At 38.0% G+C, this 25,843-nt stretch overlaps 1 protein-coding gene and 1 pseudogene across 6 annotated transcripts in view; one reads left to right on the top strand and one right to left on the bottom strand.

Annotated features, from left to right (window-relative positions):
• Positions 1-25,843, top strand: part of TUSC3 (tumor suppressor candidate 3) — a 335,383-nt gene that overhangs the window by 238,824 nt on the left and 70,716 nt on the right. For 4 of the 6 annotated variants that reach the window (XM_058441901.1, XM_058441898.1, XM_032162420.2 and 1 more), the window contains exon 6: positions 4,805-4,894. The exons of 1 other annotated variant lie outside the window; for it this stretch is intronic. In XM_058441901.1, coding sequence (XP_058297884.1) covers positions 4,805-4,894 — 90 coding nt within the window. Of the gene's footprint in view, positions 1-4,804; positions 4,895-6,691; positions 7,223-25,843 lie in introns of those variants that run through there. One more of the 6 variants, XM_058441900.1, reaches the window with a different exon arrangement.
• LOC116473789 (clathrin light chain A-like) lies at positions 21,002-21,676 on the bottom strand (annotated as a pseudogene).

The raw sequence follows: 25,843 nt of genomic DNA, 5'->3' as shown, positions 1-25,843 counted from the left end.
GGCTCAGTACATTCCCCAATTAGATTAGGGTGATTACACATCACTATTAAGGTTGACAATATCAAGGAAGTTGAACAACTTTAAACCAGCAAACAAAACCAACACAAGAAGAATGAGAAAGTCTGCATACTCCAGTATGGATCGAATCCATTGCTGAAACAATTGAATCCATTGCTAAAGCAGTTGAATCCATTGCTAAAACTTTCATTCCATGATGACTAACTCTTCTAAACAATTGAGAAGGAATAATACTCCTCTTAGGTAAACTTTTCTGTGAATAAAAAAAGAGGAGGCCGGGCACAGTGGCTCATGCTTGTAATCCCAGCACTTTGGGAGGCCGAGGCGGGCAGATCACGAGGTCAGGAGATCGAGACCACGATGAAACCCCGTCTCTACTAAAAATACAAAAAATTAGTCGGGCGTGGTGGCGGGCGCCTGTAGTCCCAGCTACTCGGAGAGGCTGAGACAGGAGAATGGCGTGAACCCGGGAGGTGGAGCTTGCAATGAGCCGAGATTGCGCCACTGCACTCCAGCCTGGACGACAGAGTGAGACTCCGTCTCAAAAAAAAAAAAGAGGAAATGCCTCTATTCTCTGAAGCAAGACTAACTTTGATTCTAAAATCTGACGGGGACATTTAAAAGTAGAAAACTGGTAGGCCAGTCTTTCTCATGGATATAGATGCATTTATTCTAAACAAAGAAATTACAGACAGTAATAAATAAAAATGGTAATACATTGTCAAGTTATTTCACTAATACAAGAACGGTTTACCATGTGAAAATTATCAGTGCAATTCTCTATGCTAATAGTTAAAAAAATATGATCATCTTTGATATATGCATATCAGCACTTAATAGTTTCAGTGTTTATGTGAGAATAAGAGAAAAAACAAAATAGAAGGGAATTTCCTTAATCTGATTAAAAAACATACAGTAAACATCATATTTGGCAACTTACTAAAATTCCTGAGATAAGGAATAATACAAGATGCCTGTTCTTGAGTATTTTACTGGGACCCTGAGCATTGCATTAAAACCAGAACGAAAAACCCACACACATCCCGGTAAAAATAAAATTGCCCTCATTAGCAGATGATTTGATTTTGTACATAGAAAAAAATATTATACCTAATTCGTAAGTTTGGTAAGGTTAATGAATACATAGTAAATCATAATGATTCATATCATAATACATCATAAAAAAAGTTTTAAAAAAATCTATTGTCATAGGATCACGAAAAGTTTTGAATCAGTCAAATAAAAGGTACGCACACTGAAAACTGAAAAATGTATTCAAATAAATTTTTTAAAAACTTAAATGGCAGGTTAACCTGTTAATGGATTGGTAGACTCAACATTGTAAAGATACCCATCTTGATCTGGAGCAGAATTTGTGCAGATTTTTTTGTGTGGAAATTGACAATGAGATTTTAGCAGAGGGTAATGAATAGAATAGTTGAGACAATATGAAAGAACAATAATGCTCGAGAACTTACAGATATCAACATTTATTATAGATCTGTAATATTTATTCATTTCACAGAAAGCCATCTGCAACAGAATCTATAGTCCGGAAACATACTCACACTTATTATAAAATCACTTGATTTGTAACGAAAGTGGCCTAGCAGTGCAGTAAGTATGGCATTTTTGATAAATATTGCTGGGCCAACTGGATATCCATATGGGAAAAAGATGAATTTCAACTTTTACCTCCCACCATACACAAGAGGAATCATGAATCTAAAAGTAAAATGCGAACATTAGCACTTTTAGAAGAAAGCATGGATATGTATCTCCATAATTGGTGGCTAGGCAAAGATTTCTTAAAACAGAACATAAGAAGTGGTAACCATAATAGAAGAAATAATTGATAAACTGAACTACATTAAAATTAAGAACTTCTGTTTGTCAAAAACACCATTAATAAGATGAAAAGAAAGACAAGCCTCATGTTTGGTGAGGACTATTTGCCATGTATATATTTAACAAAGAACTTGTATCCAGAAATATAAAGAACCTTGACAAAAGAAGAAGAAAAAGACAACCAAATTTTAAAAGAGATAAATGACTTGCCGGGTACTTTACAAAAATGTCCAGATTTCAATTAACATATGAAAAGGTATTCAACCTTATTAATCAGGGAAATGCAAATAAAATGACAACGTGACACTATCATACCTCTGCCAGAAGATCTAGAATGAACACACAGAGGCTCACAGCTAATACCAATAATTGGTAAAGATGGATATCAAGTGGATCTCTCATGTACTGCTATTTGGAATATAAATTTCGTTCAACCTCCTGAGAAATGTGTTTGCTTATATCTACTAAAGCTGAGTATTTACATACTCTGTGATACAGAATTTTCAAGAAAATGTTCCTTACCTTGGGCAGGTTATGTAGATTATGATGAGGAAGAGACACAAGAGAGCTCCTGTCTTTCTGGTAGTGTGTTTTGTGAAGATTAATCTAGCTATAACTATGAATCATGCCCTTTTCTGTATGAATATAGTTAAATAAAAATATTTTAGTCAAATTAATTGCAAAATTAAAACTTCCAGATTGCTGAAAGTAATGAAATGGTGACATTTCAGTTGTTACAACCAAAAAAGGATGCATCGGTCATGAGAATTTTGATAAACGGAAACCTAGGCTATTCTGCATTTTAGAAGTGCGTGTTACTCAGTGTTTTGTTGTTTCTTATGAAAAGTGCCAGCGCTGTGTGAGTAAATACATTTGCCACTACTTCAAATGATTCCGCGTATTATTCCACGTTTGAACCTGGTTTTGTTTTATTAAACCATTTCCTGGATTCTTGATTAATTATGTATTATGATGATTTTTTAAACTTGTGACGTACCGTAAATAGTATTGCTACTGCTATTGTCTCTTTTCCTCCATGTAGAATGTGAGCTTCCTAATGATAGTTTTCTGTCTCATATTTTTGTTCATCGCTTTATCTTCTGCTTCTAAATTAGTTCTTAAATATACAGTAAGCTCTTGGTGAATAAACCTTGAATGAATAAATGAGACTTTTTTTTATGTCAGGGCACATGTCACTTATTCAGCATTTCTAGCTGAGGATGGGAAGCCTCTTTATCTTATTCATTCTTACATCTCTAGTGTCCAGTAACATACCTGTTATACAGTAGTGCTCTAGTAAATAATTGTCAAATGAATAAAATAAACTGGAAGGGTTCCATGGAGAACCATTTATGGGCCATGAGTTAACCCTCTTAGGGATTGACTGGGTTGACATAGCATGAACAAGATGTGGATGCAGGCATTACCATCATGGATGCAGGGGGAAGCAAGAAGAGTGGCCTGAATGGAGCGTGCATTGCCAGTTAAGGAGCAGTAGGACATGTAGCTATTTAGGAGTATGGGAGCAAATTGTGGAGGGCTTTGGAATAATAATATTTATTGAGCTTGTGTATTGTGTGCAATTTTTAAATGCTGTACATGGATTAACCTACTTAAAATCCCTGCAGTTCAGAAAGATTGATACCAATATTATCCTAATGCTATAGTTAGGAAACTGAGGCCCAAAGCAATGGACTTGCTCAAGGTTGCACAGGTGCTGAAGATATGTCTGCAACTCGAGTATTGTAATTTACAAGCCTCCATTCCCAACTATTATGATAAAATTCTAGGCAAGGTACTTTAAACATACCAGTGGTAGGTCTGAAGAGCACAGAAGGTTCTTGGGTAGATACTCCTGTTTGTGAATATCTTAGTTGGTTAGATATTTTTATAGCCAAAAAAAGTGAGACTTCTTAGATTCTATTTTCTGGGTTTAGATATCATTTCTTATTTGCCCCATCTTCTTTCCCTTTGTATCCTTGTTTTCTCCTTTAAAAAACTGTGCAAACTAGAATATTTAGACTCCCAGTCATGCATTGCTCATTCTTGTCTTTGGTGTTTTTGGTGTTTTCATTGTTATTTTTGGTACAAATGCCTATCAGAGGCGGGAAGCTGAAGTAAGGAGTGATTGGGCAAGTTATAGGATAGCAGGAAGTACAGGTACTGTTTTAACCTAGAGAACACATTTAGTCTAAAGGACTAATTAACTTAAAAATATTTTGTGATTTAAACAAAACATGCTGACACCTCAGTTATACTGATTGAACTGTGCCTTCTGGTTTATACATTCTCTCCCCACCCTCCCTGCAATGCCTTGGATCTTCAGTATTAGTTTTCCAAATACAGCTTTTTCTGATATATCCAGCAGGTGTATAATCTCTGTGAGTTATTCCTGGCTATGTCTTTTTGTGATTTCTTCCGTCTCTAAACATCTTCTGAATTTACTGAGTCGTACACTTCGCTGAAAGTATTTAGGTACTTATGGAGATTTAAGTACCGTAATCCAAGAATGTAGGCTTTTGGTTATCCAAACTAATAGAAGAATGATGTTTAGAGGATATAGAAGATGATTATCATGTCTTTTAAAATATCACTAGAACATCAAGTGTCTCATCTGTGCTTTTGATTGGCTCAGGTGAGCACATAATATCAGGTTGCCTGTCACCAGGCCAGATGCTTTACATATGTTATCCAATGTAATCATTAACATTTTTCTTTAACAGAGCTGGCATTCCAATTTTATAGATATGGAATCTGAGATGCAGGGAGAATAAGTAACTTACTCAAAGTCCCATAGTTAGTAAGTGAAATTTTTTAAAATATGTGAGCTGATACATGATTTTTAAAAGGTACTTTCATGATGACCATTGTCTTTTAGAAATGCATTATGCTGGTATTCTCTGGTTTACATATTGAAACACTGCACCCTGTTTTTCAGTGTATAGTCTTTGCTATGACTTCTGGCCAGATGTGGAACCATATCCGTGGACCTCCATATGCTCATAAGAACCCACACAATGGACAAGTGGTAGGTGTAATTAGTAAGCATGAATATTCTGAAGTTTAATCCAGCTTAATTTAGGAATAAGAAATTATGTTTAGTATTTAGTAGGAAAAGATTCTGTTTGTTAATCAAAATGTGTATTCTTTCTCATTTACTACCTGTGTCACATATATACACATATGCATACACACACATGCAATATTACTTTTTTTAGGATGAGGGCTGCTTTAGTGTTGATTTTAAAAATTAGTATCTACCATATCAAATACACATGCATACACTATTTTTTCAAGTTTATCTACTGCTATGGCAATAATATGTAACCCCACTAGAGGAAATTGGAACAGTTTATAGCCAGTGTCCCTTCCATCCATGGTAAATTTAATTTTCTTCAGAAGGGATTAAGATATTATTAAGAACCCTGGTGGTCATTGTATTAGAATGTTAGAAACTCTTTGCTACAGAATTAAAAGTGAAATTGATGTGTTGTTACATTAGTAGCAGAGTTCACGTTAGTAACTGCCACTGAATTCACATAACTGAGTTTGTTGCCTTCTCTTCACGTTTGGTGAGTAGGAAATACTGTGATAAATCAACATAGAAACATACTGTCTTTGAGACAGTATTAGGGTGGTGAAGATTGACAATTTTTCATTTTTTCTCTAAACTTTTCTGCTTTTTCTTTTGGAAAAGATACGTATTTTGAGAATAATATAATGGCATGGCTTCCTGTACCCATCACTAGACTTTTTCAGCTCTCATAACTATTCTTGTTTCATCTATTCTCTCTTTCTTTGTGTCCACCTGCTAATAATAAAATAATTATTATTACTATATAATAATCAATTTGGTCCCATATTTTTGGGAACATTTTCAGATTTCTGTAGTGGAAGACAACGATATGAAGTTAAAGCTAGCCTCTTTGAATAATTGGTTGCTATAATAAGTTAGACATAGTTTTTGCTATATTTATATGTTTTTGAAATCTGGCATTATTTAGAGAGTAATTTCAGAACGTCTTCAATATTGGAAATTCAGTTATACAAAGAAAAATAATTGGAAGCAATTTTAGAGTAATAAATTAATCCCTTACCTTTGATTTTTCACACAAATGCTGTCTCCCTCTCCTGTTTTATTTTTTCTCCACAGTACTTGTCACCTTACGATATGCTACATAATTTACTTAATGTGTTATTTTGTCCATTTGCCTTTTGCCATGACCCCAGTAATATATAAGCTTCTGAAAGAATGGATTTTATCAGTTTTTGTCACTGATATATTTCTGTTACATAAAGAAGGGCCTGATGCAAAGATTTGATTGCTGTTGTGTTAATGACACTTAACATTGTAAATTTAGGCAATCTTATAAATTTTTGTTACTACCTTTTAATATTCTTCTAAGAGTATTCTTTAGGTATAAAACATATTAAGGCATTGCTTTTCATTATTGTTTATGGTTTGTTAAAGTATACGAAAAATTATTCAACATTCTTATGAAATGTTTTAACATATTGTATTCTTTTTTTTGGGAAGGTGTCAGACTTTTTTTGTTTGGTAGAACTTTTATTTTAGGTTAGGGGGTACCTGTGCAGGTTAGTTCCATTGGTATATTGCATAATACTAAGGATTGGGGTATGAATGATCTTGTCACCCAAGTACTGAGTATAGTAGCACATAGGTATTTTTTCAGCCCTTTCCTCCTCTACCCTCTAATAGCCTACAGTGTCTGTTCCCATCTTTGTGTCCATGTGTATCCAATGTTTAGCTCCTACTTACAAGAACTTGCAGTACTTGATTTTCTGTTTCTGTTAATTTGCTTAGGATAACGGCCTCCAGCTGCATCCATATTGCTGCAAAGGACATGAGTTCGTTCTTTTTTATGGCTGTGTAGTATTCCATGTTGTATATGTACCACATTTTCTTTATCCACACTGTGGATGGACACCTCAGTTGATTCCATGTCTTTGGTATTGAGAATAATGCTGCAATGCACATACAAGTGCATGTGTCTTTTTTGTAGAACAGTTTATTTTCCTTTGGGTACATACCCAGCAATGGGATTGGTGTGTCGAATGGTAGTTGTATCTTAAGTTCTTTGAGACATCTTCATATTGTTTGCCATTATAGTTGTACTGAGTTACATTCCCACCAGCAGTGTATGTGTTCCCTTTTCTACACAGCCTTGCCAGCATCTATTATGTTTTGACTTTTAAAAAACAGCCATTCTGACTGGTGTGAAATGATATCCCATTGTGGTTTTAATTTGCATTTTTCTGATGATTAGAAATTAAATGTATGTAATTAAATTATTAGAAATTAAATGTATGATGTGTGGAGCATCTTTCCATATATTTGTTGCCCACTTATGTGTCTTCTTTTCAGAAGTGTCTGTTTATGTATTTGCCTGCTTTTTAATGGGGTTATTTATTTTCTGATTGTTGATTTAAATTGCTTGTAGATTCTGGATATTAGACCTTTGTCAGGTACATAGTTTGTAAATGTTTTCTCCCGTTCTGTAGGGTGTCTGTTTACTCTGTTGATAGTTTCTTTTGCTGTGCCAAAGCTTTTTAGTTTAATTAGGTCCCACGTGTCAATTTTTTATTTTGTATAGATTGCTTTTGAGGTCTTATCCATAAATGCTTTGCCAAGGCCAGTGTCTAGAATGGTATTTCCTGGGTTGTTCCAGGGAATATTTTCCAGGGGACATTTGGTAGTGTCTGGATACATTTTAGATTGTCTCAAGTTTCAGGGCAGCTACCCACTACTGGCAGTTAGTGGTAGAGGCCAGGAATGCTGCTAGACACCTAAAATACAAAGGACAGCCTTCTATATCCAATTAAAAAAATCATCCAGCTCCAAGTATCAGAGTATTGCAAGTGAGAAGCCTAGAGAAACTTGGATGTAATTTTGACTTCCTGCATATTTTGCAGCCAAGAAAACTAATCCATCTAGCATATAATCCCAAAGAATGATTATCTTTTTCTGCAAAAAAGAGAATTTGAAAAACTGAAATAGCTAGAGCTTAGGATCATGCTGACCTACATTTAATGTTTAGGATGGTTGTATATATTGAAAGTCATCAGTAAATATGATTGGTTTGTAAATGTTTATTTTTGTAATTTTTTTAAATTTTTATTTTATAGAGTTAGAGTCTCACTCTGTCACCTTGGTGCAGTGGTACGATCATAGCTCACCACAGCCTTGAACTCCTGGCTCAAGTGATCCTCCTGCCTCAGTGTCCTAAGTACTTCGGATACTGTGTCTGGCCTTTGTTTTTCCCCAAGAAATAGGATCTCACTGTGTTGTCCAGGGTGGTCTTGAACTCCTGGACTCAAGCAGTTCTCCTGCCTTGGCCTCCCAAAGTTCTTGGATTACAGGCCTGAGCCACTGTGCCCATCTGTAAATGGGTTTTCTTTTACTATGCGTTAGTAAATATGATTTAATCTGTGACAATTTATATGCTTAAAAAGAGATTTTGATAAGAGAAAGTAAAGACTCTGGCTCACAGAGACATTTTTATGCCTTTGTCCTGAAGTGTGCAGGCAAAGAGAAACAGAAAACAGAGCAGAGTTCTTTTCCAAACTCTGCCTCTTACCAGGTCTGTCTTTTTTGGGGAAGTTACTTATTCTCTCTGTTCTTCTTCTGTAAAATGAGTTGAATTCTGCTTTTCTTAGTTTGTAGTTTTTGATAGATAAAATCTGATAATACAAGGCTGAGAATGGCTCTGTCCATGCCCATATCAGCACAAACCTGGTAGACAGCAGTGCCATAAGGCAAAGAGGGAAGGCGGTGTCAGACAGAGCCAGGTCCTATGACACGCAGCTACCAGGGCCAAGCCAGCAGTAGGCTTAGTCCAGGGGCAGGAAAGGTGGGCAGTAGTAAGATAGGCAGAAGCTGGAGGCACCAAGAAGGGCGCCATGGGTGGGAGGAACAGAAAGAGGAAGACAGACACATCCACTGGTTGGAGAGGCCTCGTCTGCGTAAGCACTTTTGAAAGTTGAAAACACACTTGTCTTATTTTGAGGTCCTTTCAGAACAGATCCAAAGACAGTGATTTAAGTGAAAGAAGTTCATATTGGAGGTTAAGGAAACATGGGAGAAGAGTGGGAAACTGAGTCTAGGAAGGAAAGCAGTCAAAAAATGTGTTTATCCAGTCAGTGTTGTGAGCCACTGAAGCTTAATTCCGCTATGGGATCTCTGGGAGCCTGTGTAGAGCATATATGTCAACTTTCCTACTACAGTGGTAAGGGAGCCGAGGTATTTATATGCCAGATCTCATCAGCCATTTGCTGAGTGCTATTCTTTTGGCAAAGTTATTACTTCTCCAGCACTGGTGGACTTCGTCTGTCAAAGAAAGCCAGCCAGTCAAAGAAATGCAGGTGCTAGTGGTAGAAGTCAGGCTGGAACACACTAAGGCATTAAGGGCAAAGAAATATGGATGGATGGTGTACTACTCATAAGTATTTACTACAACTTACTTTAGTTTATTCTTTTTTAGTAGATTCCAAAGGAGAGGAAAAAAATAATGAGAAAACCACATTGGGTACTGGTTTTATTTCAAGATATGCCCTGGAAAAGAAAGCAACAAATAAAAGTCTCATCAATTAAATATAGTTTTATTTTTAAGCCAATATCATGTCTTGTAAACAGTCCTTCAGAAAAAAGTATAAAAATGCATGCATATTTAAGAACATCTGTCTCTATAAGAAATTTTACCCTTATTTCACATTTTAACAAGCCTTTTTAAAAATTTTAAATTGATGGAGTACACGCGCAGGTTGTTACTAGAGTACATTGTGTGATGCCGAGGACTGGGCATTACTGAGGCCGTCACACAGACCGGAAGTTTTTCAGCTTTTGGCCTCCTTCCCTCACTCCCTCTTTTTGGAGTCCCTAGCATCTGTTGTTCTAATGTATATGTTTATATGCACCCAAAGTTTAGCTCCCACTTGTGAGAACATAAAATATTTGGTTTTCTGTTTCTGTGTGAATTTGCACCTCTAGCTGCATTCATCTTGGTTCAGAGGACGTGATTTTGTTGTGCTACATAGTATTCCCTGGTGTATATGTACCATATTTTCTTTAATTTACTGTGGATGAGCACCTAGGTTGATTTAATGCCTTTGCTATTGTGAATAATGCTACAGTGAACATACAAGTACATGTGTCTTTTTGGTAGAAGTGTTTATTTTCTTTTATGTATATACCCAGTAATGAGATTGCTAGGTAGAATGGCAGTTCTAATTTTAGTTCCTTGAAAAACCTCCAAAGTGCTTTCCACAGTGACTGAACTAATTTACATTCCCAGCAGTGGTATATAAGCATTCCCTTTTCTCCACAGCCTTGCAAGCGTCTTTTTTTTTTGACTTGTCTGTAATAGCCATTCTGACTTGTGTGAAATGGTGTCTCATTGTAGTTTTGATTTGCATTTCTCTGATGATTAGTGTTGATGAGCATTTTTCATGTTTATTAGCCACTTGCATGTTTTCTTTTGAGAAGTATCTGTTCATGTCGTTTGCCCACTTTTTAATGGTGTTCTTTATTTTTTGCTTAAGTTTTTTACCTTGTAGATTCTGGATATTCATCCTTTATCAGATACATAGTTCGTATTTTCTCCTGTTGTGTAGGTTGTCAGTTTACTCAGTTGATAGTTTCTTTTGCTGTGTAGAAGCTCTTCAGTATAATTAGGTTCCACTTGTCAACTTTTGTTTTATTTGCAATTGCTTTTGAAGACTTAGTCATAAAATGTTTGCTTATGCCAGTGTCCAAAAGGATATTTCTTAGGTTTTTATCTAGGGTTTTTATAGTTTTAGGTATTTTTAAGTCTTTAATCTATCTTGAGTTAATTTTGTATATATGGAAAGCCAGGGGTCGAGTTTCATTCTTTTACATATGGCTAGCTAGTTACCCCAGCACCATTTACTGAATAGGTGTTTATTCCCCATTGTTTGTGTAGACTTCGTCAAAGATCAGGTGGTTGTAGATGTGTAACTTTACTTATGGGTTGTCTATTGTGTTGCATTGGTCTGCATGTCTTTTTTTTACCAATACCATGCTGTTTTGGTTACTGTTGCTTTGTAGTATAGTTTGATGTTGGGTAATATCCCTCCAGCTTTGTTATTTTTGCTTAGGATTACCTTGACTATTTGTGCTCTGTTTGGGTTCCATGTGAATTTTAGAATAGCTTTTTTTTTTCTAGTTCTGTATGAAAAATCATGATAAATTGAGAGGAATAGTACTGAACCTGTAGATTGCTTTGGGCAGAATGGCCATTTTAATGATAGTGAGCCTTCCAATCCATGAGCATGAGATGGTTTTCCATTTATTTGTGTCATCTATGATTTCTTTCAGCAGTGTTTCGTAGTTCTCCTTATAGAGATCTTTCACCTCTTTGGTTACATGTTTGCCTAGGTAGTTTGTATGTGCTTGTGTGTGTGTGTGTATATTTGTGGCAGTTGTGAATAAGAATGTGTTCTTGATTTGGTTCTCACCTTGAACGTTATTGGTGTTTAGAAATGCTACTAATTTTTGTAGATTGATTTTGTATCCTGAAACTTTACTGAAATCGTTTATCAGGACTTTTGGTAGTGTATTTAGGGTTTTCTACATATAGAATCATATAGTCTGCAAAGAGAGATACTTTGACTTATTCTTTTCCTATTTGGATGTCTTCTGTTTCTTTTTCTTGCCTTGTTGCTCTTACGAAGACTTCCACTACTATGCTGAATAGTAGTAGACAGTGGACATCCTTGTCTTGTTCCAGTTCTCAGGGAGAATGGTTCCAGCTTTTGCCTCCTGTTCAGTATGATGTTGCCTGTGGGTTTGTCATAGATGGCTCTTACTGTTTTGAAGTATATTCCTTTGATGCGTTTGAGGATTTTTATCACGAACAGATGCTGGACATTATTGAAAGCTTTTTCTGTGCCTATTGTGATGATATGGTTTTGTTTTTAATTATGTTTATGTGGTGTATTACATTTATTGATTTGTGTATGTTGAACCAACTTGGCATCCCAGAAATGAAACCTCCTTGATTATAGTGAATTAAACTCTTGAATGTGCTGTTGGATTCAGTTTGCTATAATAGTATTTTGTTGAGGAGTTTTACATCTATGTTCCTTAGTGATATTGGTGTATAATTTTTTGTTGTTGTTATGTCTTTGCCAGGTTTTGGTATCAGTGCTGCTGGCTACATAGAATGTGTTAGGGAGGATTCCTTCATCCTTGAATTTTTTTTTTTTTTTTTTTGGGAATAGTTTCAGTAAAATTGATGTCAGCCCTTCTTTATTACCCATCTTGAATTCATCTGAGGATTCCATCCTCCTTTTTTTTTTTGGAATAGTTTCAGTAGGGTTGGTACCAGTTCTTCTTTATATATTTTATAGAATTCATCTGAATACATCTGGTCCAGGGCTTATTTTGGTTTGTAGGTTTTTTATTACTGATTCAATTTCGGAAGTCAGTATTTGTCTGTTCAGGGTTTCAGTTTCTTCCTGATTCAGTCTTGGAAGAGTGTATGTTTCCAGGAATTTATCTATTTACTCTAGATTTTCTAGTTTTTGTGCAACAAGGTATTAATGTAGTGCCTGGGTATCTTTTTTATTTCTATGGCATCAGTTGTAATGTCACTTTTGTCATTTCTGATTGTGCTTATTTGGATCTTTTCTCTTTTTTTTTTCTTTATTAGCCAGTAGTCTTTCGATCTTGTTTATCCTTTCAAAGAACCAACTTTTGGTTTCATTGATTCTTTCTATGGATTTCTGGGCTTTAATTTTATTCAGTTATGCTCTGATTTTAGTTATTTATTTTTGTCTGCTACCTTTTGGGCTAGTTTTTTTCTTGTTCTTGTAATTTCTCTAGATGTGATGTTAGACTGTTAAGTTGAGATTTTTCTGTCTTCTTGATCTAGGTATTTAACACTATAAACATTTCTCTTAACATTGCTTTTACTGTATGCTAAAGATTTTGATATGTTGTATCTTTGTTGTCATTGGATTCAAAGAATTTTTTGTTTTCTGTCTTAATTTGTTATTTACTCAAAAGTCATTTAGGAGCAGGTTGTTTAGTTACTATGTAATTTTGTGTTTTTGAGATTTCCTCTTGATATTAATTTCTATTTTTATTCCACTGTGATCTGAGAATATGCTTGGTATGATTTTGATTGTTTTGAATTTATTAAGATTTACTTTGTGACCAAGGATGTGATGGATATTCGAGTATGTTTCATGTTCAGATGAGAAGAATGTTTATTCTGCGGTTGTTGTGCGGAGTATTCTGTAGATGTCAGTTAGGTCCATTGCATTGAATTTAAGTTCAGAATTTCTTTGTTAATTTTCTGCCTCAGTTATCTGTCTAATGCTGTGAGTGGGGTCTTGACATTCCCCCACTATTATTGTGTGCCTGTCCAAGTCTTTGTAAGTCTAGAATTTTTTTAGGAATGTTTTATGAATCTGGGTGCTCCAATTTTGGATGCATATATATTTAAGATACTTAAGTCTTCTAGATGAATTGAACTCTTTATCATTATGTAATTACCTTCTTTGTCCTTTTTTAACTGTTGTCGATTTAAAGTCACTTTTATCTCATATAAGTACAACGTATGCTCTGTTTGGTTTTTCATTTGAGTGTTAGATCTTTTTCCATTACTTTGAGCCTATGAGTATTGTTACATGTAAAATGGATCTATTGGAGACAGAACATATTTTAATGCAGTTTTCCACTCTGTGTCCATTAAGTGGAGCATTTAGACTCTACATTCAGCGTTAATATTGATATGTGAACTTTTCTTCCTGTCGTGGTGGTGTTAGCTGGTTAACTTTTAGTCTTGATTGTGTAGTTGCTTTATAGGGTCTCTGGGCCATGTGCTTATGTGTGTTTCTGTGGTGGCACACACAGAACTTTTGTTGTTCTTTTGTTTCCATGTTTAGAACTTTGTTAAGTAGCCCTTGCAAGGCCAGTCTTGTGGTAATGAATTCTCTTAGTGATTGATTCTCTGGGAAAGGTGTTATTTTTTCACTTAGCAGCTTAGTTTGGCATGAGATGCAATTCTTGGTTGGAATTTTGTTTCTTTAGGAATTCTAAGAGTAGGCCCCACTCTCTTCTGGCTTGTATGTTTTCTTTTTTTTAAATTATTATTTATTTTATTTTATTACTATACTTTAAGTTTTAGGGTACATGTGCACAATGTGCAGGTTTGTTACAGATGTATGCATGTGCCATGTTGGTGTGATGCACCCATAAACTCGTCATTTAGCATTAGGTATATCTCCTAATGCTATCCCTCCCCTCTCCCCCCACCCCACAACAGTCCTGGGAGTGTGATGTTCCCCTTCCTGTGTCCATGTGTTCTCGTTGTTCAGTTGCCACCTATGAGTGAGAACATGCGGTGTTTGGTTTTTTGTCCTTGCGATAGTTTACTGAGAATGATGGTTTCCAGTTTCATCCATGTCCCTACAAAGGACATGAACTCATCCTTTTTTATGGCTGCATAGTATTCCATGGGTGTGTATGTGCCACATTTTCTTAATCCAGTCTATCGTTGTTGGACATTTGGGTTGGTTCCAAGTCTTTGCTATTGTGAATAGTGCTGCAATAAACATACGTGTGCATGTGTCTTTATAGCAGCATGATTTATAGTCCTTTGGGAATATACCCGGTAATGGGATTGCTGGGTCAAATGGTATTTCTAGTTCTAGATCCCTGAGGAATCACCACACTGACTTCCACAGTGGTTGGAAAACCTAGGCAGTACCATTCAGGACATAGGCGTGGGCAAGGACTTCATGTCTAAAACACCAAAAGCAATGGCAACGAAAGCCAAGATTGACAAATGGGATCTAATTAAACTAAAGAGCTTTTGCACAGCAAAAGAAACTACCATCAGAGTGAACAGGCAGCCTACAAAATGGGGGAAAATTTTTGCAACCTACTCATCTGACAAAGGGCTAATATCCAGAATCTACAATGAAATCAAACAAATTTACAAGAAAAAAACAACCCCATGAAAAAGTGGGCAAAGGACATGAACAGACACTTCTCAAAAGAAGACATTTATGCAGCCAACAAACACATGAAAAAATGCTCATCATCCCTGGCCATCAGAGAAATGCAAATCAAAACCACAATGAGATACCATCTCACACCAGTTAGAATGGCCATCATTAAAAAGTCAGGAAACAACAGGTGCTGGAGAGGATGTGGAGAAATAGGAACACTTTTACACTATTGGTGGGACTGTAAACTGGCTTGTATGTTTTCTGATAGGAAGACCTATGTTAGCCTGATGAGGTTCCCTTCATAGGTGATATGACCCTTTTCTCTAGCTGCCTGTAAGATTTTTCTTTGCATTGACCTTGGAAAGGCTGATGAGTATTTGCCTTGGGGATGGTCAACTTGTGTAGTTTCTTGCAGGGAATCTCTGCATTTCTTGTATTTGCATATTCATTTCTCTAAGGACATTGGGGAAATATTTGTGGGTTATATCCTCAAATATGTTTTCCAAGTTTTCTGCTTTCTCTTAAGAATGCACAATGAGTCATAGATTTGGTTGTTTTACATAATCTCTTATTTCTCAGAGGCTTTGTTCATTTGTTAAAAATATTTTTTCTTTATTTTTATCTGACTGGGTTGATTTGAAGGAGTGATCTTCAGGCTCTGAAATTGTTTCTTCTGCTTGATCTAGTCTATTGTTAAGACTTCCAACTGTAATTTGAAATTCCTATGGTGGATTTCTCAATTCCAGAAGTTTAGTTTGTTTCTTTCTTACTGTATCTTTGTTGTATTTCAAATTTTGGATTGCTTTTCTGACTTCCTTGGATTGGATTTTAGCTTCCTCTTGGATCTTATTGAGCTTCTTTGCCATCCAGGTTCTGAATTTATATCTTTAATTTCGCACATTTCATCCTGGTTAGGGTCGATTGTTAGGGAGCTAGTGCAATCCTTTGGACATTACAAAACACTGACTTTTTCAATTCTTGTACTTCCTGCACTGATTCCTTCTCAGAAGGAGCTGGTGCTTCTTTGTCTTTTTGAATTTGCTGTTGTTTGGTTGGCACTTTTTATTTTTATATTCTTTTTTCCTTGAAGGTTTGACTATGGTATATGGTGTGTATAGTCAGTTGGCTTCGTTTCTGAGTACTTTCAAGATGGCCAAGACTTTGTATGGTTTCTTTGGTTGTAAATAGGTTCCTGTGGTGGGTTTCACAGGCTCTGAGTGTTGAAGCAATGTGGTTTTGTTTGGTGGTGTAATTCAGAGTGCAGTCCACTAGCTGACACTTAAGAGATAAGGGCTTGCAGATAGGATCTTAGTTCTGCTCTCCACTTTTGTATTTCACTGCATCCACTGTAGTGCTCTGGGGAGGGAAGGCAGGGGCGATATATGACTGCCTGTCTGGTTTCTGAGATTTGGTGGTAACTCTTTCAACTACTGGTGCCTTTCCATTGTTTACCTTGCCCCGGGGGTGGGTGGGGGGCAGGCTCTAATGGGCTGTGCTTCTGCCTCCCTTAGAGCAGTCCAGGAGAGTCACAACTCCTTGGGAACCCACTGTTGCTCTGTATTTGCCAGAGTCAGAGCAAGTTGTGGAGTGTGTTCACTGGTGTTCTGGTGATGCAGTAGATGAAGGGCAGAGGATCTCTACCAGGGCAGTGGCACCATGTGTACAACTGGTATATTTTCAGCCTGGCAGCCCAACAGGCTTCAGTTCTCCTGACCTGGTGGGTCTCCCGCCAGTGTCTGCACCAGGAGCAGGCCCAACCGGCTAAGCTTGTCCTAAGCCTTCTGCACCTAGATCACTGTTCTAGGCATTTGATGCCTTGGGACTCCCTGGGAAAGAAGCTGCAGCTGGCTGTCAGGCTGCATTCGTCCCGGACTGGTCTTATGAAAGGAGGGATGCCCAGCTCTGATGTCAGCACATGAGCCCATGCCACAGTCATCTCTTGTGTTCTGAGATTGAGGGCTGCTTCCCCACTCAAGCTAAGGCCACAGATCTTCAGCTTGGTATCCCTGGGTGGTGTGGTCAAGTCCTGGGGAGTTGGGATCAGATCCAGGGGTTTGTTCTCTAGCCCCTGGATGTCAAGTAGCAGCTATGCTGCAGGAGAGCAGACTGCTCCTAGGCCTCCAGCAAAACACTCAGATGGGGCAATGGAGGCTGTGCTGTGGGCACACTTCTGCAAGATCGTTCAGGCAGGCAGGCTTAGGAGGGGCCACGGGGTTACATGGATCAGATGCACCCCAGTCCTGTGGCAATGGTGGCCCTGCTCTCTTGCAGCCTAGCAGATAACAGTAGCTACAGCCACTCAGTACAGCATGGCAAGCCTTGGGGCGTGGACACCTATGGTCACATTTTGCTAGCTGCACTGCATAGTGAAACATTTGGGGTGCATGCAAGTTTGAGCTGTGCTTCTGCCTATTCTCTGGGTGGCTTCCCTGCCAGTTCAGAGGTCTTTGGGGGTCTTGGGAAACCTGTAGCTGGGATCCCAGAGGTATGTGGTGGGAGTGTGGTGCCAAAATTCCTTCCCTCACTGCTTCCTCAGATCTGGTTCGGTATAGGGGGCCGGTCCTAGTGCCTGGCGACTCTGAGTGGCTTCCTAGCTTCTTCCCTCTTTAATCACAGTGTCTGTCTCTTCTCTGCTGACTTGATGCTTTCTCACAAAATCTTTATTCAGAGTGTGATGGTTTATTTGATATTTTGATTCCTCTTGGTGGACAGTTCCCGGCTGTTTCTAGTTAGACACTTGAAGATTTTAAAAATTCTTAAACAGATGGATAGATAATTTACCTTAACAGAAAGTTTATTATTGATGCTCTGTCAACAGGGCTTGTGTTCTGAATTGTATTTTTCAGAAGTGGTACTCACTGCAGTCCTCTGAGCTATTTATTTCTATTGCACATTGACCTTAACATCAACAGTGTACACTTGGGGGTAACACTGTTTAGAATGGCATATAGTTTGTGGCAGTCAACAGAATCAGTATATAACAGACCTACATGAGCTCTGAAATTCTGATTCTATCTTTAATAGCTTAATTTTCCAACTGCATTGAGCAAATTGGGCCTGACAAGCTTAATGAAAGACAGGAGTATTTGTTGGGTATTCATTTAGTTCTTAGTTTTGTTTTTTTTTTGAAAAATTAGTGGTATTTGTAAGGCTGGTGACTCTGCTCACATTTTCATATATTAATTGTGAAATCAAACATGTCTAGGAAAACCTGAAGATTTTGACTGTTTCTTCATTGAGCTTAAATGTAAATGAATACAGAGAATATAAAGAAAATTAATAGTGCAGGTGGTGTGATGCTGTGCTGATTTGCAAGTTTGTTTGTCACTATTAAGATACTATGTAATGGCACAAGTCAAGTACTGATGGTCCACTTAACAGCATGAAAGTCAACACATAAGCAGTCATGATTGTGTAGCTAAAGGGAAACGACACAAACATATGGTTACATAGGACATAGAAACAATTTTTGTTGTTAAAAAAACAATAATCTTTAACAATATGCATTTAATGAAGTAAAGCTTATGCTTAGGCTATAACTCCCACCATGAACAAACGTGTTATTTTCAAGATTTGGATTTTAGCTACTGCTTGAGGATTGCTATGGGTTTCCCAGATATAGTCCAAAAATTTTCACTGCATTATAATGCACTTGTGAGTAAAACTAAGTGTTATATTCTACATGCACATGCAGAACATTTTATCGCAAAATGTCCTACTGATTTAGTCTAAAATTTATCATCGAGGCATTTTTTTTTCTATTTCTTAGGCAGCCATATTATACTTTATCCAACTTTCTTCACTTTCATGCTTCAGGGATTTTGCACATGCTAGGTCTTTGAGAGTCATTAAGGGTGCTATCATCCCATTTTTTAAACAGTTAAAAATCATGTAGACTGATTTAGATTAAATATAATTATTATGTTTTCAACAGAAATATTTACAAAGGGCATTCAGTAGCTTTATTACAGTCTTCATACCACCAGCAAAGAGAATGTTAACATTATCCTGAAATTTTTAAACAAAAAAACCCAGCTGGCCGGGCTTGGTGGCTCAAGCCTGTAATCCCAGCACTTTGGGAGGCCGAGGCGGGCGGATCATAAGGTCAGGAGATCGAGACCATCCTGGCTAACACGGTGAAACCCCGTCTCTACTAAAAATACACAAAAATTAGCTGGGCGTGGGGGCAGGCGCCTGTAGTCCCAGGTACTCGGGAGGCTGAGGCAGCAGAATGGCATGAACCTGGGAGGAGGAGCTTGCAGTGAGCCGAGATGATGCCACTGCACTCCAGCCTGTGCGGCAGAGCGAGACTCCGCCTCAAAAAAAAAAAAAAAAAAAAACCCAGCAAGACAAGAGTAATTGACATACATTAAGGATATACAGAAATCTTGGTGGTAGTATTTGGAGTTGAGATTCTTCCCTCTTATTTATGCCTTTAGTTTTCCATCTGATTAACATATTTGTTAGGTACTCTGTTTCCACTAGTGGTACAGATACCTCATGCAGCTCATTGTCTAGTGGGGATACATAATATGATATCGGTTTGCCTCAAGTCTCAGTCTTCAGAGCCTCCCTTCTTATTGAGTTGTGTGATATTTGAGGCTGGAATTGTTTTAGAATTTTGCCTCAGTACCATGGTCATTTTATGGCTGTGACACTGCATCTGATGTCTTTCAAACTCTGCCTTAATCTTTATATTCCTTTTTATTTTTTCATATTTGTGTCTGTCTAGTTAGCTTTGGTAGAACTCCATCTCTAGCATCTGTTGTTGCCGCTTCATTCCTTCTTTCCGCCTGGTTTGAATTTTTAGTGTCACCATTTAAACTACATACATTCTTGATCCTAACATATGACTGAATCTTGATTGCCAGCCCAGACTGTTCTTATACTTCTCTTCAACTGTTGCTGCCTATCTATGATCCTGCCAATTAATTACAACGAAGAACCATGTGATTTGTACCCTTACTTCATGACAAAAGACTTCACACGTGGTAGATACTAAATAAATGATACTGCATAGATAAATAAATCTTTCTTTGCAAATAGGAACTCAAATTATATCTTTAGCCTTTCAAAATGTTAAGTATATCAGAAGAAAATTGTTTTCCCTGCCAACATTTGTTTGCAATTAAAACCACATGCACAGAGGTATTATAGAACTGTATAATGAGAATGTGTTTTAATATGTCAAACTTCATCTAATACAGTTAATTATTCTCTGAGTATCAAGAAGAAATATTACATCAGAAGAGAAAGGATAAGAACAAAAAGAGAAGAATCAGTCCTCCCACAGAGAAAGGGATAAACTACCTGTTAACTTTTTCATATTCTTTAATTTTTTTCCTGTTAGGAAAATTGTGTAGTACATTGTAAAGAGTCCTATGGTCTTAAGAAAACCAAGGATATTATTTTCATCATGTCAATAAAGTTGAGTACAATTATATTAAAGATATTCATAATTATATACATTCAGGATTGAAAAAGCATTTCTCATTTATAACTCTACAATTTCAAAATAAGATGTATATTTCAATAACTCAGATAAATGCAGATTTATCAAGCATCATTAGGTTTTGATTCCATATAATGATAGTCTATGACTTTAGTAAGTTTTTCGTAGCCTTATCTGAAATAAAAATTCAAAAACTAACAGTTCAGTATTCTTTTTTTTTTTAACTTCTAGGTTCAAGGGTACATGTGCAGATCTGTTATATAGCTAAATTGTGTGTCACAGGGGTTTGATGTACAGATTATTTCATTGGCCAGGTAATCAGCATAGTACCCGATGGGTAGTTTTATGATCCTCACCCTCAAGTATGCCCTAGTATCTGTTGTTTTTGTCTTTTGTCTTTTGTTTTTGTTTGAAATAGAAATTTATTCTCAGAATAACGCACAAAAGCACAGGTTGAGGCTAATGTTAGGAGATTGCCCTCCCTTCCATTTCCTCCTTCACCTCTCCTCTCTGTATGCCAGGGAGGACACAGTTGAAGGAAACGTGCAATCACAAACAACGATCAGCTCTAAACACAAAAAAGTTTGGTCCAAAAGAACTCAGCGTAATTAATCCAGTTACTTTGTAAGACTTCACTGGGTAGGATTAAGATTCTGCAGATGTAGTGTTTCCAAGAGCGGTTTGTCAGTGCACCAGGGGTCGCCTGCTTGAGGGAGTTGAGGACTGAGTGCATGCAGGAGACCTCTTTGGCCTGCTTGCTGACTTGGAGTTATAGTCACACAACCAGGCCACCTGTTGCCACCCAGTGCTGGGGGATGACTCGTCAATGTCATTTACAAAATCTTCTGCCCTGTTGTTTGCCTTTCTTTTCTGTAGCTGCTCGTCTTTTTTTGCACACCACTCTGCTAGCTCATTTATCGCTTTTTCTTTCCACTCTGCTTCTTGCTTCTGAGAATAGGCAGCAAGGGCTTCTAAGCATTCCGTTTTCTCTTCTTTCCATCTGCAGATATTTTCAGGCTGTGATTGGAATCGATCCACTTGTGAAATAGCTGCATAATTGTCTCTTGGACTATTACTTTCCTGGTAGTAGTCACCATCATCACTCCGTCAACAGCACCTGGACTCCCAGCTGTTCACCTTGTGGCTGGGGCCTGGGGGTGACACCATCCAGGATGTCGAAGGCGACCTTGTTGTTCTTGATACCCGTAGTCTTGCTCTCTTGCTGTGCCAAGAAGGCCACAGCTGGGTCTTCTTCACTGGCGCCAGCCACTCCGTTCCCCAGGACAGGATCCCCAGGGGTGCCAGCAGGGACACCGAATGGATCTCGCTCAGCCATGTCGTGCAATTTAACGACACAGACACCAACCCACCAACACCATGCCTGGCAATCGTGGCTGTGGTAGCCACTGGGAGATGTTGTTCCGTTCTTTGTGTCTATATGTACTCAGTGTTTACCACCCACTTATAAGTGAGAACATGGCTCTATTTGGTTTTCTGTTCCTGTGTTAGTTTTCTTAGGATAATGGCATCCAACTCCATTCATGTTTCTTCACAGCACATGATCTCTTTCTTTTTTATGGCTGCTTAATAGTCCATGGTGTGTGTGTGTATATATATATAAATATACATATATATATATATATATATATATATATATGCCACATTTTCTATATCTGTTCTACCATTGATGGGCATTTAGGTTAATTCCATTTCTTTCCTCCTGTGAATAGTGCTGTGATGCACATACACATCTATGTGTCTTTATGGTAGAACAATTTATATTTTTTGGGGTGTATACACAATAATGGGATTGCTGGGTCAAATGGTAATTAATTCTGTTTTAAGCTCTTTGAGAAATCGCCAGACTGCCTTCCACATTGGCAGAACTAATTTACACTCCTACTAGCAGTGTATAAACTTTCTTCTTTTCCACAGTCTCACCAAAATGTATTATTTTATGTCTTTTTAATAGCCATTCTGATTGGTGTGAGGTAGTATCTCATTGTGGTTTTGATTTGCATTTCTGTAATGATTAACAATGTTGAGCATTTCTTCTTATGCGTTGGGCCACGTGTATGTTTGCTTTTGAAAAGTGTCGGTTCATGTCCTTTGCCCACTTTTAAAGGGAGTTTTTTTTTTTTTTTTTGCTTATTTAAGTTTCTTACAAATTCTGAATATTAGACGTTTGTCAAATGCATAATTTGCAGCCACTTTCTCCTATTCTGTAAGTTGTCTGTTTATGCTGTTGATAACTTCTTCTGGTGTGCAGAAACTCTTTAATTTAATTATGTCCCATTTGTCAATTTTTCTTTTTCTTGCAGTTGCCTTGAGTGTCTTCATCGTGAAATCTTTGCCAAATCCCATCTCCAGAATGGTATTTCCTGGGTTATCTTCTAGGAGTTTTATGGTTTTGGTTTTACATTTAAGCATTTCATGCATCTTAAGTTGATTTTCATGTACGGTGTAAGGAAGTGATCCAGTTTCAATCATCTGCATATGGCTAGCAGGTTATCCCAGCACGACTTAACCGAATAGGGAATCCTTTCCCCATTGTTTGTTTTTGTGAGGTTTGTCAAAGATCAGATAGTTGTAGGTGTGCCGCATTACTTCTGTGCTCCTTATTCTGTTCCGTTGGTCTGTGTCTATATTTGTGCCATTACAATGGTATTGTGGTTACTGTAACATTGCAGTATAGTTTGAAGTCTGGTAATGCCAAATGCTTCCAGCTTTGCCCATTTTGCTTAGGAGTGCCTTGGCTATTCAGGCTATTTTTTGGTTCCATATGAACTTTAAAATAGTTTTTTCCTAATTCTGTGAAGAATGTCCTTGGTAGTTTGATAGAAGTATCACTGAATTTGTGGATTGCTTTGGGCAGTGTGGCCGTTTTAACTATAGTGATTCTTCGTAATCATGAACATGGAATGTTTTTCCATTTGTTTGTATCATCTCTAATTTCTTTGAAAAGCATTGTATAATTACGAAATATTTCAGAGATCTTTTACCTCCTTGGTTATCTGTATTCTTAAGTATTTTATTCTTTTTATGGCAGTTGTGAATGGGATTTCATTCTTCATTTGGCTTTCACCTTGGATGTTATTGGTGTCTAGGAATGCTATTGATTTTTCTGCTTTGATTTACTATCCTAAAACTTTGCTGAAGTTGTTTAGCAGATCAAGGAGCTTTTGGACAGAGACTGTGGGGTTTTCTAGGTAGAGAGTTAAGTTGTCAGCAAACATAGATAGTTTGACTTCCTCTCTTTTTATTTCGATGCCTTTTATTTCATTCTCTTGCCGGATTTCTCTGGCTAGGACTTAACATTACCATGTTGCACTGGAGTGGTAAGAGAAGGCATCTTCATCTTGTTCCACCTTTCAAGGGGAATGTTTCCAGCTTTGCCTATTCACTATGGTGTTGGCAGTGGGTTTTTCATAGAGGGCTCTTACTTTTTTGAAATATCTTCCTTCAGTGTCTAGTTTGTTGAGGGTTTTTAACATGAAGGAATATTGAATTTTTTTTGAAAGCTTTTCCTGTATGAAGATGATCAGGTGGTTTTTGTTTTTGTTTGGTTTTTGTTTTGAGACAGAGTCTCACTCTGTTGCCTAGGCTGGAGTGTAGTGGTGTGATCTTGGCTCTTTGCAACCTCTGCCTCCTGGGTTCAAACGATTCTCTTGCCTCAGCCTCCCAAGTAACTGGGATTACAGGCGCTTGCCACCATGCCCGGCTAATTTTTGTATTTTTAGTAGAGACAAGGTCTCACCATGTTGGCCAGGCTGGTCTTGAACTCTTGGCCTCAAGTGATCCACCCACCACCGCTTCCCAAAGTGCTGGGATTATAGTCGTGAGCCACCACGTGTGGCACATGTGGTTTGTTTTATTAGTTATGTTATGCATCACATTTTACTGATGTGTGTATGTTGAACCAACATTGCATCCCAGGGATAAAGGCTACTTGATCATGGTGGATTAACTTTTTGATGTACTGCTGGATTTAGTTTGCTAGTATTTTGTTGAGGATTTTTGGATCTATGTTCATAAAAAATACTGGCCTACTGTTTTCTTGTTTTGTTGTTTCTCTGTCAGTTTTCGGTATCAGGATGATGCTAGCCTCACAGAATGAGTTTGGGAGGAGACCCCCCCCCCTTTTTTTTTTTTGCAATAGTTTCAGTGGGAATGTTACCGTACCAGCTCTTCTTTATACATCTGGTAGAATTTGGCTTTGAATCCATCTGGTCCTGGGCTTTTTCTTTATTGTTTTTTCTTGATTTCTGAATGAGTTATTTCAAAGAGCCAGTCTTTGACCTCTGAGATTCCTTCCTCAGCTTGCTCAATTCTGCGGTTGATACTTGCGATTGTATTCTGAAATTCTTTGAGTTTTTTCAGCTCTATCAGCTCAGTTCAGTTCTTTGTCGAAATAGCCATTTTGTTTTTCATCTCTTGTATAATTTTATTGTATTCCTTAGAATCCTTGGACTGGGTTTCAACTTTCTCTCGAATCCTGGTAATCTTTGTTTCTATCCATATTCTGAATTGTATTTCTGTTATTTTAGCGTGGTTAAGAACCATGTTGGCTGGGCACAGTGGCTCATGCCTGTAATTCTAGCACTTTGGGAGGATGAGGTGGGCAGATCACCTGAGGTCAGGAGTTTGAGACCAGCCTGGCCAACATGGTGAAACCCTGTCTCTACTAAAAATATAAAATTAGACAAGCATGGTGGCGTGCGCTGGTAATCCCAGCCACTCAGGAGGCTGAGGGAGGAAAATCACTTGAACCTGGGAGGCTGCAGTGAGCTGAGATCACACCATTGCACTCCACCGTGGGCAACAAGACGGAAACTCCATCCAAAAAAAAAAAATAATGATTGTTGGGGAGCTAGTGTGGCCATTTGGAGGTAAGAAGACACTCTGGCTTTTTGAATTGCCAGAGTTCTTGCACTAGTTTGTTTTTATCTTCGCGGGCTGATGTCCCTTCAATCTTTGAAGTTGCCATCCTTTGGTTGAGTTTTTTGTTCTTTTTTTTTTTTTTTTTTGAGATGGAGTCTCACTCTGTCACCCAGGCTGGAGTGCAGTGGCGCGATCTCGGCTCACTGCAAGCTCCGCCTCCCGGGTTCACGCCATTCTCCTGCCTCAGCCTCTCCGAGTAGCTGGGACTACAGGCGCCCGCCACCACGCCCGGCTAATTTTTTGTATTTTTAGTAGAGACGGGGTTTCACCGTGGTCTCGATCTCCTGACATCGTGATCCGCCCGCCTCGGCCTCCCAAAGTGCTGGGATTACAAGCGTGAGCCACCGCGCCCGGCCGTTGTTCTTTTATCCTCTTTGATATCCTTGGGGCCTTGATTATGGTATAAGGTGGGCATGGTTGACTGGCTTTGTTTCTGGCAGATTTTGTGGGGCCACGGCGTAGCTCACGACTCCCGAGCTGCGTGCCTTAACTCTGGGGGGCTGGTTTCAGGCCCTAGCTTTGTTCTGTGGTCCCTCCTGATTACTGGAGGGGTTGAGTTGTTCCCAGATCGCTGGTCACAACACT

This window comes from Hylobates moloch, unplaced genomic scaffold (assembly GCF_009828535.3).
Source record: "Hylobates moloch isolate HMO894 unplaced genomic scaffold, HMol_V3 SCAFFOLD_8, whole genome shotgun sequence".
NCBI classification, from domain to species: Eukaryota; Metazoa; Chordata; class Mammalia; order Primates; family Hylobatidae; genus Hylobates; species Hylobates moloch.
This window is presented reverse-complemented; position numbering and strand designations above follow the sequence as displayed.